This window comes from Vicugna pacos, chromosome 10 (assembly GCF_048564905.1).
Source record: "Vicugna pacos chromosome 10, VicPac4, whole genome shotgun sequence".
NCBI classification, from domain to species: Eukaryota; Metazoa; Chordata; class Mammalia; order Artiodactyla; family Camelidae; genus Vicugna; species Vicugna pacos.
Genome location: NC_132996.1, coordinates 30,867,783 through 30,880,212, shown reverse-complemented (window position 1 = coordinate 30,880,212; position 12,430 = coordinate 30,867,783). Strand labels below are relative to the sequence as shown.

Here is a 12,430-nt window from a genome sequence, read left to right as displayed (position 1 = left end):
CATAAGTAAAACTATTTTGTATATATTTTATATATAACTATTATCATTAGTGTTCCTAGGAGCCATCTAAAAAATCAAAATGTATATAATGACTCGAAGAGGGTAGACATTCCTTCATTCAATTTTTTACGCCATGGCCTTAAAAATAGGCACTGAATTGTTAAGCACTTTTGCCAGTGTCTTCAGAAGACACAACATAGCTGAGGAGTAGACCAGAGTCAGCAATTCTTCTGGTCAGGAGGGTCTTTTCCAGTTGATATTCTGATTTTATTTTCTCCAGATTTTGAACTTCCCTGCTTCCTGGACCATCCTCAGCACTTTTCCAATCACGATGGTCTCCTACCAAACAGCTGCCCCTGAAATCTGTGAATATGCTGAGAAGAAAAGGATTTCTATCTAGCACTCCCGAAGACCTCTTTCTGACCCAGATCCAAAGGCCTGAAACCTGAATCTGACTTCATGATTTTGCTTTGAGATTCTCTGCTTTGTATTGGGGGTGGATTTGTTTTCAGGTCCTATTCTGATACCCTATTTTCTGGAGAGGATCTTGCGGCCTCTCATGATTCCCAAATCGCATCCTGGGACCAGATTATGGCACTAGGATTAAGTTTAATCCCTTGCTGCTAATGTGAATTTCTCTCTTCAGTTTGGTGCTACTATCCTTAAATCCTTTGTCTTTTCATGTCCTAACCATGCGGAAGGAAAACATCACTCATATCAGTGAATTCCTCCTGGTGGGCTTCCCTGCTTCCCCTTGGCTGCAAGTTCTGCTGTTCCTCCTCTTCCTCATCACCTACCTATTTGTGCTGTTGGAGAATGTAGTCATCATCCTCACTGTATGGGTCACTGGGTCCTTGCACAAGCCCATGTACTATTTTCTGGGCACCATGTCCTTTCTGGAGACCTCATATATATCTGTCACTGTGCCCAAGATGCTGGCTGGATTCTTACTTTGTTCCAATACTATCTCCTTCCTGGGATGCATGACCCAGCTCTATTTCTTCATGTCACTCGCCTGTACTGAGTGTGTGCTCTTGGCTGCCATGGCCTATGACCGTTACGTGGCTATATGCTGGCCTCTTCGCTATCCAGTCATGATGACCACAGGATTTTGTGTTCAGCTAACCATCAGTTCCTGGGTGAGTGGCTTCACCGTCTCCATGGCAAAGGTATACTTCATCTCCCAGGTTGCCTTCTGTGGCAGTAATATCTTGAACCATTTTTTCTGTGATGTTTCCCCCATCCTCAAACTGGCCTGCACAGACTTTTCCATGGCTGAGCTGGTAGACTTTGTGCTAGCCATTGTCATCCTTGTGTTTCCTCTCACAGCCACTGTCCTTTCCTATGCCTTCATTGTCTCTGCCATCCTGCACATTCCCTCCGCCGCTGGGCAGTGGAAGGCCTTCTCCACCTGTGCCTCTCACCTTACAGTGGTGCTCATCTTCTACACGGCTGTGATCTTCATATATGTCCGACCTCGGGCCATTGCTTCATTCGATTCTAACAAGTTGATCTCAGCCATCTATGCAGTTTTTACTCCCATGCTCAACCCCATCATCTACTGCCTGAGGAACAAGGAGGTCAAAGATGCCATTAGGAAAACCATGGCAAGTGGCCGAGCCCTTCTCTTGAGAGATTCTCTTTGCTGAAGAGACTGAGCTATTCCTTCTTTTTTCATCATTTGCGATTATAAACATACTGATTTAGCACAATAATTAAGGGATAAGGAGCCAGATATCAAAGGAAATCCCCTTTTCTTTCAGGTCTTAATTAAATGCTTCCTTTTATAAGACAATGTGTGAAATGATCAGAACTCTAAGAGACATGTATTAGTAAAATAGTTATAAAATAATTTTATTTTTATGAAGACATTTAGAAATAATATTTTCAAAGTTCTATTGGTAATATTTTTTCCATTTTGAATTTGTTTTGTTTTAAAAGCCCTATCTTTGTGCTGTAGTTAATTTCATTAACTGTTTATTGCTTCCTAGGAGCTTAGGGGACTGGTTCCTTTTATAATCAACTGACCTGAATGATATCTCACTTTAATTCTTTTTAAACTTTAGGAAAATATGAGAGACAAACATCTCTCAGGCTCCAATAGAAACAGTGTAAGATAGAGAGCATACAAACCTTGTCATGGCAGAGAGAAAACAAGATTTCATATATATATATATACACACATACACATACACATATACACACACACATACATATATAATATGTTGAACCATTTTATAATATAAATTATGTAATGTAATATATAATTTTATGATATGAAATATATATAAATGTAGATGTTCCAATAAACTGCAAACTGAGATAAACTCTATCTATAAAATATATAATTTCATGCTTTAGTTCTCTTTCTTTACTGGAACTTCTACGTATATAATTTTGGGGATGTTATAGTTGGGGACTCTAAGAGAAACCAGTGGCAATTCATTAAAACCCCCCTTCTTTTCAGGTAAAGCAAGCATTGGCCTTGACAAGAGGCCACAGAAGTGCTTTTGCTTAGCTGTTACTTGGCCTGATGTGTAGGACCTTCCCAAGTTTCCCAGAACATCTCTCTTCTCATTTGTTTTTCTTTTGATTTTGGAATGGTGGGCCTATATCCTCAGAAGTAGTACACATTTTCATTCAGCCATTATAAAATGATAGGAGAGAGATTCTATCTGGCTCAGCAATACTGGATGAGTGAACTAATGAACTATGGACGTTTGCCAAGAGTTTAAGGATGACAGGCATACTGTTCTACCCTAACGCCCTTGGAAACCACATTTTATAAGTCTTAATTGGGTTATTTATTTGTACACCACATTTGCTTTGTTTTGACTTTATTTACATTTTAACTGCATGGTCTTCCCATTTTGTATGAAGCTTTTATATAAGGTCATATGAGATTGCTTTAAATAGATATATTTTACAAACTGTGGTAGTTTCCAACTTACACAAACCTGTTACTTTCTCCTACCCTTCAGTCCTTTTGGCATAACCACTGTATAATTCCTAATAATATGTACCATTTTTCTTTAGTCAAAAAATAGTGTTATGGGCCATGGCCTTCACATAAACACTAAAAATAATGTAAGATGCCTTATCTTAAATCATATAATTTCTTACTCCAATGTTAGAATTTTCTAGTCTTTACATCAAAAAATGGCAATGTTATGCTATATCTATTTCTGTTTGAAAACCTTTATTAAATCACTATTAGGCGATTGATGCTTTTTAAAAATTTCACAAGATTCGTTTTTATTCTAAAAATGCTTTTTAATTTCAGTTAAGCAGCCCTAGTGTTATTTGTTATTATAACCCCAACTATCATCTATATTTATAACCTGACATTTTTTTCTGGTTTGGACCACCTGATTTAAAATTTGTCTATATAGTCTTTAGATCATTTGTTATATAAATCCACTGTGTCCTAACTTCTATTTTACTTGATGAATTGGCTTTCCAAGGGAGTTATTGTCTCTACAACAGTGTGTTTTTCTTTTATTATGTTTGTTTTAAATTTTTTTTTACTTTAACATTTAAAATATTTTACTTTTCAATGTTTAAAACATACAGAAAAGTAGAGACAACTTTTCCCTCAACTCAGATTTTTAAATAATTAAAAGCTGTACATAGATTTTTATAATAATATTACATGTTTAATATTATACTCCAGTTATAACTGTTAACTTTATTCAAAATCAAAAGAGTAGCATTCAAAAAGGAAAGAAGGAATGACTTGTAGCTGAGTAGAAATTTCATGGAAGGAGATGGATAGGTGAAGGTTTTCCCAGAAGTCAGTCAGTGAGCCAGAAAAAGTAACAGATAAACTGTCAAAACTCAGGGTAGCAGGAAGTTTTCCAGGTGACTAAACTGGTAAATTTCCCCCTATATTGCAGAAAAAATTTGCATTGTGTGTAACAGTAAGGGTTCAATCAGAGAAACTAGAGCCAGTAGGAAATAACTATTAAGAGATTTATTACATGGAGCTGGTTTATGTAATTGTGAGAGTTGGCAAGGCAATCCAAAATTCAAAGGGCAGGCTGTCAGGAAGGCTAACCTGGAATTCTCAAGCATGAGCTGAAGCTACTTCCCACAGGTGGAATTTCTTCTTCCTCAGGGAAGCTTCAGTTCTGCTCTTAAATACTCTCAACTGATTGAATCAGATTCCTCCAGATTACCTAGAAAAATCTTCTTGACTAAAAGTTAACTGATTATGGACTTTAATCACATCTACAAAAATATCTTCACAGCAGCACCTGGATTAGTGTTTGAAAAACTAGGAACTAAAGCCTAGCCATATGAACACATAAAACTGACCCCCATGGTCCTTCTTTGTCAACTTGGCACTCACATACATCTCCTTAAACCACACAGCCTCCAAAATAAAGATAGTAACAAAGTCATACCTCCACCTAATGGAATGCAACTATTCTATGTAAAACCAAAACTATGCTAACCTTTTCTCCAGAAGATGCAAAGTCTTCTGGGCTGTTCACTCTTCTCCTTTGATATTCTGTAACTTAAATACTATGATATAAAGTTAATTTATTAATACATTAATATATCTTTTGTTAAATGATACATATATATGTATATATGTGTACACATATATTTATAACAAAATAAATATTGACAATATTAAACCATTACAAATCTCATTTAATTTCTGAAACTGGTCACATTGTCGTAACTAGTATTTGCCTTCAACTATCCATTCCATTTTCTCTTTGGTCTCAAAAAGCACCTTAGCTGTTCATGGTTCTTTGCCTGGTAAGGTGATCCAAACCTTCATTCCTGAATGGCCTGGGCCATTAGAAGTCCTGCGCCTGAACCGGGTTGTTGTAATTTTCCACTAACTTGAATCACAGTAGTAAGAGATACTCTAAGGGATCTCCTGTATCCCTGCCATACTCTTCCTTACTTCCATTGTATGGTAGCAATCAGTTTCCCCTTAGATCAGGATCAATCATCCTGATCAGGAACATGTTTTTTTGGTTTTTTGTTTTTACATTTTTTTTCTTAATTTATAATCATTTTACAATGTTGTGTCAAATTCCAGTGTAGAGCACAATTTTTCAGTTATAAATGAACATGTACATATTCATTGTCAATTTTTTTTCTGTGAGCTACCATAAGACCTTGTATATATTTCCCTGTGCTATACAGTATAATCTTGTTTATCTATTCTACAATTTTGAAATCCCAGTCTATCTCTTCCCACCCCCTGCCCCCTTGGCAACCACAAGTTTATATTCTATGTCTGTGAGTCTATTTCTGTTTTGTATTTATGCTTTGTTTGTTTTTTAGATTCCACATATAAGTGATCTCATGTGGTATTTTTCTTTCTCTTTCTGACTTACTTCACTTAGAATGACATTTTCCAGAAGCATCCATGTTGCTGCAAATGGCGTTATGTTGTCGGTTTTTATGGCTGAGTAGTATTCCATTCTATACATATACCACTGCTTTTTTATCCAGTCATCTGTTGATGGACATTTAGGCTGTTTCCATGTCTTGGCTATTGTAAATAGTGCTGCTATGAAATTGGGGTGCAGGTGTCATCCTGAAGTAGGGTTCTTTCTGGATGTATGCCCAGGAGCAGGATTCCTGGGTCATATGGTAAGTCTATTCCTAGTCTTTTAAGGAATCTCCATACTGTTTTCCATAGTGGCTGCACCAAACTGCATTCCCACCAGCAGTGTAGGAGGGTTCCTTTTTCTCCACAGCCTCCCAGCATTTGTCATTTGTGGAGTTTTGAATGATGGCCATCTGACTGGTGTGAGGTGATACCTCATTGTAGTTTTGATTTGCATTTCTCTGATAATTAGTGATATTGAGCATTTTTTCATGTGCTTATTGATCATTTGTATGTCTTCCTTGGAGAATTGCTTGTTTAGGCCTTCTGCCCATTTTTGGATTGGGTTGTTTACTTTTTTCTTATTGAGTCGTATGAGCTGCTTATATATTCTGGAGATCAAGCCTTTGTCGGTTTCACTTGCAAAAATTTTTTCCCATTCCGTAGGTTGTCTTTTTGTTTTACTTATGGTTTCCTTTGCTGTGCAGAAACTTGTAAGTTTCATTAGGTCCCATTTGTTTATTCTTGCTTTTATTTCTTCTAGGAGAAAATTTTTGAGATGTATGTCAGATAATGTTTTGCCTATATTTTCCTCTAGGAGGTTTATTTTATCTTGTCTTATGTTTAAGTCTTTGATCCATTTTGAGTTTATTTTTGTGTATGGTGTAAGGGAGTGTTCTAGCTTCATTGTTTTACATGCTGCTGTCCAGTTTTCCCAAAACCATTTTCTGAAGAGACTGTCTTTACTCCATTGTATATTCTTGCCTCCTTTGTCAAAGATAAGTTGACCAAAAGTTTGTGGGTTCATTTCTGGGCTCTCTATTCTGTTCCATTGGTCTATATGTCTGTTTTTGTACCAGTACCATGCTGTCTTGATGACTGTAGCTCTATAGTACTGTCTAGAGTCTGGGAGAGTTATTCCTCCAACCTCTTTCTTTTTCTTCAGCAATGCTTTGACAATTCTAGGTCTTTTGTGGTTCCTTATAAATTTTATTATGATTTGTTCTAGTTCTGTGAAGTATGTCTTAGGTAATTTGATAGGGATTGCAATCTGTAGATTGCCTTGGGCAGTATGACCATTTTAACAATATTTATTCTTCCAATCCAGGAGCATGGGATATCTTTCCATTTTTTTTAGCTCTTCTTTAATTTCTTTCATCAGTGGTTTATAGTTTTCTGTGTATAAGCCTTTCACCTCCTTGGTTAGATTTATTCCTAGGTATTTTATTACTTTGGGTGCTATTTCAAAGGGGATTGTTTCTTTACTTTTTTTGTTGATTCATCATTAGCGTAAAGAAATGCAACTGATTTTTGAACATTAATCTTGTAACCTGATACCTTGCTGAATTCTTCAATTAATTCTAATAGTTTTTGTGTGGACCTTTTAGGGTTTTCTATATATAGTATCATGTCATCAGCATACAGTGACACTTTTACCTCTTCTTTTCCAATTTGGATCCCTTTTATTTCTCTCTCTTGCTTGATTGCTGTGGCTAGGACTTCCAAGCCTATGTTGAATAGGAGTGGTGATAGTGAGCATCCTTGTCTTGTCCCAGATTTTAGTGGGAAGCTTTTGAGTTTTTCACCATGAGTACTATGCTGGCTGTAGGTCTGTCATATATAGCTTTTATTAGAAATAAAAGCAAGAATAAACAAATGGGGCCTAATTACACTTACAAGCTTCTGCACAGCAAAGGAAACCATAAGTAAAACAAAAAGACAACCTACGGAATGGGAAAAAATTTTTGCAAATAATGAAACTGACAAAGGCTTGATCTCCAGAATATATAAGCAGCTCATACAACTTAACAAGAAAAAAACAAACAACCCAATCCAAATATGGGCAGAAGACCTAAACAAGCAATTCTCCAAGGAAGACATACAAATGATAAATAGGCACATGAAAAAATGCTCAATATCACTAATTATCAGAGAAATGCAAATCAAAACTACAATGAGGTATCACCTCACACCAGTCAGATGGCCATCATTCAAAACTCCACAAATGACAAATGCTGGAGAGGCTGTGGAGAAAAGGGAACCCTCCTTTACTGCTGGTGGGAATGCAGTTTGGTGCAGCCACTGTGGAAAACAGTATGGAGATTCCTTAAAAGACTAGGAATAGACTTAACATATGATCCAGGAATCCTGCTCCTGGGCATATATCCAGAAAGATCCCTACTTCCAAAAGACACCTGCACCCCAATGTTCATAGCAGCACTATTTACAATAGCCAAGACATGGAAACAGCTTAAATGTTCATCAACAAATCACTGGATAAAGAAGATATGGTATATTTATACAATGGAATAGTATTCAGCCATAAAAACTGACAACATAATGTTATTTGCAGCAACTTGGATGTTCCTGGAGAATGTCATTCTAAGTGAAGTAAGCCAGAAAGAGAAAGAAAAATATCATATGAGATCGCTCTAGGTGGAATCTAAAAAAAACTAAAAAAAAACCCCATAAATACAAAACAGAAACAGACACATAGACATAGAATATAAACTTGTGGTTGCCAAGGGGCGGGGAAAGACTGGGATTTCAAAATGTAGAATAAACAAGATTATACTGTAGAGCACAGGGAAATATATACAAGATCCTGTGGTAGTTCACATCGAAAAAAAATGTGACTATATATATGTTCATGTATAACTGAAAAATTGTGCTCTACACTGGAATTTGACACAACTTTGTAAAATGACTATAACTCAATTTAAAAAATGTTTATAAATAAATAAATAAATAAAGTAAAATTGTCAAGCGAAGAAAAAAAAAAGAAGATCCCATGACATCTCATTGTGTAGAGATTATAGAGTGAGCTATGCCCAAAAAGAACCCTAGGGAACATCCCATTTGCATAATCTCCCAGGACCTCATCTTTTAAGATCGTGGAAGAAAATGATTCAATTCACTATTGGTGCTTAAAAAATAAGTGTTCTATTTAACCAATAATACAGCCAGAGGTTGAAATGGAATCCACAGAAAAGCCCAGGTGATGGCCAGCTGTGAGGAGAGGGCTAAGAATCATGGGGATCCAGTACCAAACTCTGGATCTGCAGCTTGGATCTCTGGATCTCACTCTGCTGGACTCACTAACAGGTCCGTTCACCCGAAGTTCCCCATCTCTAGAACAAACTCATCCCTGGTTTCCAGGTAAGAAGGAGGAAGATGCTGAAGGAATCAAGTCTCTGCAGAAACAGACAACTTAAGTCTATCCTAGGAGAAGGGCCCTGTCCTGATTTTTACAATCCACAGTCTATTTGGGAGAAGAGATTTTTCTTTTTCTCTCTTCTCTAGAATTCTTGGCCTTAGGAATCTACTACTGGGCTCTTAATGGGAGGGTCAGTTTGTATGCTAAAAAGCCCAAGAAATCAGAAGATCCATTGTCTCTCAAACTTGCTACCCCTTTTCAATTACTAGAACCTTCCTGTGCTCTGACTTTTCATCCTCATTTCCACAGAGTTCTTGTACTTTCACTTTCCCCACACTCTCTGGGTGATGCCCCCTGGACTCACAGCAAAATACCCAGGTCACAAGACAGAGCTTCTTGTAACACAGGCTGGGAGGTGGGAAGGGGAGAGCTCAGGAGTGCTGGTGTTGGGTGTGTGGGGACTCCCTGCCCCAGCACCTAGTTGTCAGGCTGCTACCACATTGCATATTCCCTCTGAGGGGTAAGAATGAGACAGAACAGGAGTGCATACTGAAGGTCTGTTCCTGTTTCTACTGGAAGAGGAACAACTCCACTGGTGCCCTCTCACTTACACCAGTGGTCCAGGCGGTCACACCTTGTGTTACTCCTGGTTCATCACAGAATCTCCCCATTCCAAAGAGAACATGAAGCTGGATCAGCATCAGCTGTGTCTTACAAGCTTTGTACTACGCTTTAAATAGGGATTATTAGAGTTTAGGAGAGTTTAAAAGCAGATTTGTGACAGTGCCATTGCGTATGAGAGGGTTCTGTTCTTACTGGATGCATTCAGTTATTCATTTACTAATTCAGCCAGTCAGTGAACATTTCCTAAAAACTTACTATATGCTGGGCAATGCAGTCATATGGATTGAGATAGGGTTTCTACACTGAAGAATTTCTGGGCGACTGGCTTATAAAACAATCATGTATAAATTAATTTTAAAAATCATATTATACACATACCTCAAAACTCAAATTGTACACATGTATTATGCACAGTTCATCATATGGAAACTTACAATGATGAAACAGTAAACAATGAGCTTATCAGACAGCATTAGGAAATGAGATCAGTAATGGATTATTTTGGCTATTAAAGTTGTGGCACTTATCAAAGATTCTCTTGCATATTCCCTTTACATTATATCCAAAGGAAAGCAATTTCTCATTTAGTTTTGCTAGTTCCTCAGATTATTCCTTGACTCTGCCTTCCTGGTCCCACAAGTTCGGTGGACCCTAATAGTATGATCATTTCCATCTGGATGGCTATTTACGAATAGAAATCTCACTGTAAATGTGTAGTCTTCAAATCAAATCCTACTTGGCAGCACATGAGCCAGTGGTCCAGTCATAACTGATCAGACCACATTTGTCCTCTCCTGCCAGCTAGATGGAGAGTTAGATGTGAGAACAAACCCTTACAACTTCCCCTTATCCCAAGATGGCCCTGCCAGACAGGCTTTTGGCTCTGACATCTCCCTCAGTCTAAAGGGCAGTTCTAGGGCTAGTACTTCAACCCTCCCCAGGAGTATCAGACTCCAGCCCTGATGACCCTGCTACTTTCCCTAACTCTAATCTCCTTCCCCAGGAGCTTGGATTCAGCCAGGTTATTCCTTGCTTGTTCCTGATGTACAGCACTGTATAGACTTTGAATAGTGTTTCCTGCCTGACTGCAGACCACTGGAACCATGCCTGATTTCCTACTGATGCACCTCTCCAGCTGACTGGATAAGCAACTATGCAGGCAGCTGTTGTGGCTGCATTCGGTCTCCACAAAGGGTACGCCCCCTAATTCCAGAGGTTGCGGTGCTGCCTAAGTCTGGCCTGGTCTCCACTGTCCTGCTCTGTAAGGATGAGGTCCTATCATGCCTTAATCTTGGGCACTGCCAAGGTTCTCTGATCCAATGAAGAAAGGACCAGGACTGTGGATTACAACGCGATCTAAAGTGGTCTCTTAAAATTCCCTTCCTACTTGGAAGGATGATAAGGAAACACAAAAGAAAAGGTTATTATTGGTTCTCTTCCTTGATGGAATAAAAGAGGTAAGTCTGCTGACTGAAAACTACGAAGAAACAAAAACCCGGGCTTTCTACTAAAAGCAGAACCCTTTATATTTTTCAAATTCACATAATATGTTAGTGCTCATTTTTAGATAGCTTCGGGAGGAATATGGGGATGGGAATTTTACAAATTCACAAGTCAAATATTTACAAGAATTTTAAAAATCAAATACACTTATTCTTCCAATGAGATCTACACCCTTAGGATTTGGTGCTCAACCGCAGTCAGTTTTTTATTGCTCTATTGATGCGGATGTGTAGACAGGAACACACATCAATGGGTACAAAAAACCAAACCTATCTGACTGAATTCATCTTGCTGGGATTTTCCTCAGGTCAGCAGACCCAGATCCTGTTGTTTGTAGTATTTCTCATCATCTACCTGCTGACTGTGTTTGGGAATCTGCTCATCATAGTGCTAATTCACGTTGACTCTCGACTTCATACGCCAATGTACTTCTTCCTTAAAAACCTGTCATTTACTGATCTCCTTTTCTCTACAACGATTGTTCCCCAGATATTATTCCATTTGCTGGTAACAAGAAAGACCATTTCCTTTGCTAGGTGCTCAATTCAGATGATTTTTTTCCTAATAGCAGGGTGCACAGAGAGTTCCCTCCTAGCAGTAATGTCCTATGACCGCTATGTAGCGGTCTGCAAGCCCCTGCACTACTCCACCCTCATGACCCAGAGGGTTTGTGTTCAACTGACCATAGGATCTTGGGCCAGTGGAGCATTTGTGTCTTTAGTAGACACCACATTTACTTTCTCTCTCTCATACCATGGCCAGAACATAATTAATCATTATTTTTGTGAACCTCCTGCCCTCTTGAAGTTGGCTTCAGAAGAAAGCTACAAAGCTGAGATGGCCATCTTTGCTATGGGTGTGGTGATCCTCCTTGGTCCTCTCTCCCTCATCCTCTTCTCTTACTGGAATATTATCTCCACTGTGATTCAGATACAGGCAGGGGAGAGGAGGCTCAAGGTCTTTTCTACCTGTGGTTCTCATTTTATGGTTGTTGTCTTCTTCTATGGCTCAACCATATTTACCTACATGCGTCCAAATTCCAAGAAAATGAACGAGAGGGATAAGGTGATCTCTGTGTTCTACTCAGTCATAACATCTATGTTGAACCCATTCATTTATAGCCTAAGGAACAAGGATGTTAAGGAGGCATTTAGGAAAGTATTTGGAAGATAGAGCCTCTTTGGAGGCAACGATCTTTATACTGCCATACAATTGTGGGGATAAACATATTCCCAAGTGGTGCAACATCTGTAACAGCTTTCTCTCTGAAGTGTCTCTAGGCTGATACATCAGAAAGGGTCACACAGGTGCCCTTGTACATCTAGGGTGTTTAAGTTTGTCAATCACATCTTTCTCAAGATTATTCTCTGTGGTTATAGCTTAATAGCAAAACATTATTATGAGGCAAGAATATTATATTAATTACATTTATATATCATATAAAGTTTTAAAACAGGATCTTGTTTCCACTAAGTTATTGGATCACTAGTTCATATTCACCTGGGGATATTATCTTCTGGTTCTAAACTCCACAGCTGCTTGTCAGCCTCATCCGATGCTAACATCATCTA

At 38.2% G+C, this 12,430-nt stretch overlaps 2 protein-coding genes across 2 annotated transcripts; both read left to right on the top strand.

The window, feature by feature from the left end:
- The first annotated feature begins 692 nt into the window (after window positions 1-692).
- On the top strand, window positions 693-1,649 carry LOC102539478 (olfactory receptor 6B9). The gene has a single exon (XM_006203478.4). The coding sequence runs from the start codon at window positions 693-695 to the stop codon at window positions 1,647-1,649; it is 957 nt and encodes a 318-aa protein (XP_006203540.1).
- Window positions 1,650-11,108: 9,459 nt separating this feature from the next.
- On the top strand, window positions 11,109-12,032 carry LOC102539237 (olfactory receptor 2D3-like). Its single transcript, XM_006203477.3, has one exon. The coding sequence runs from the start codon at window positions 11,109-11,111 to the stop codon at window positions 12,030-12,032; it is 924 nt and encodes a 307-aa protein (XP_006203539.3).
- The last annotated feature ends 398 nt before the right edge of the window (window positions 12,033-12,430 follow it).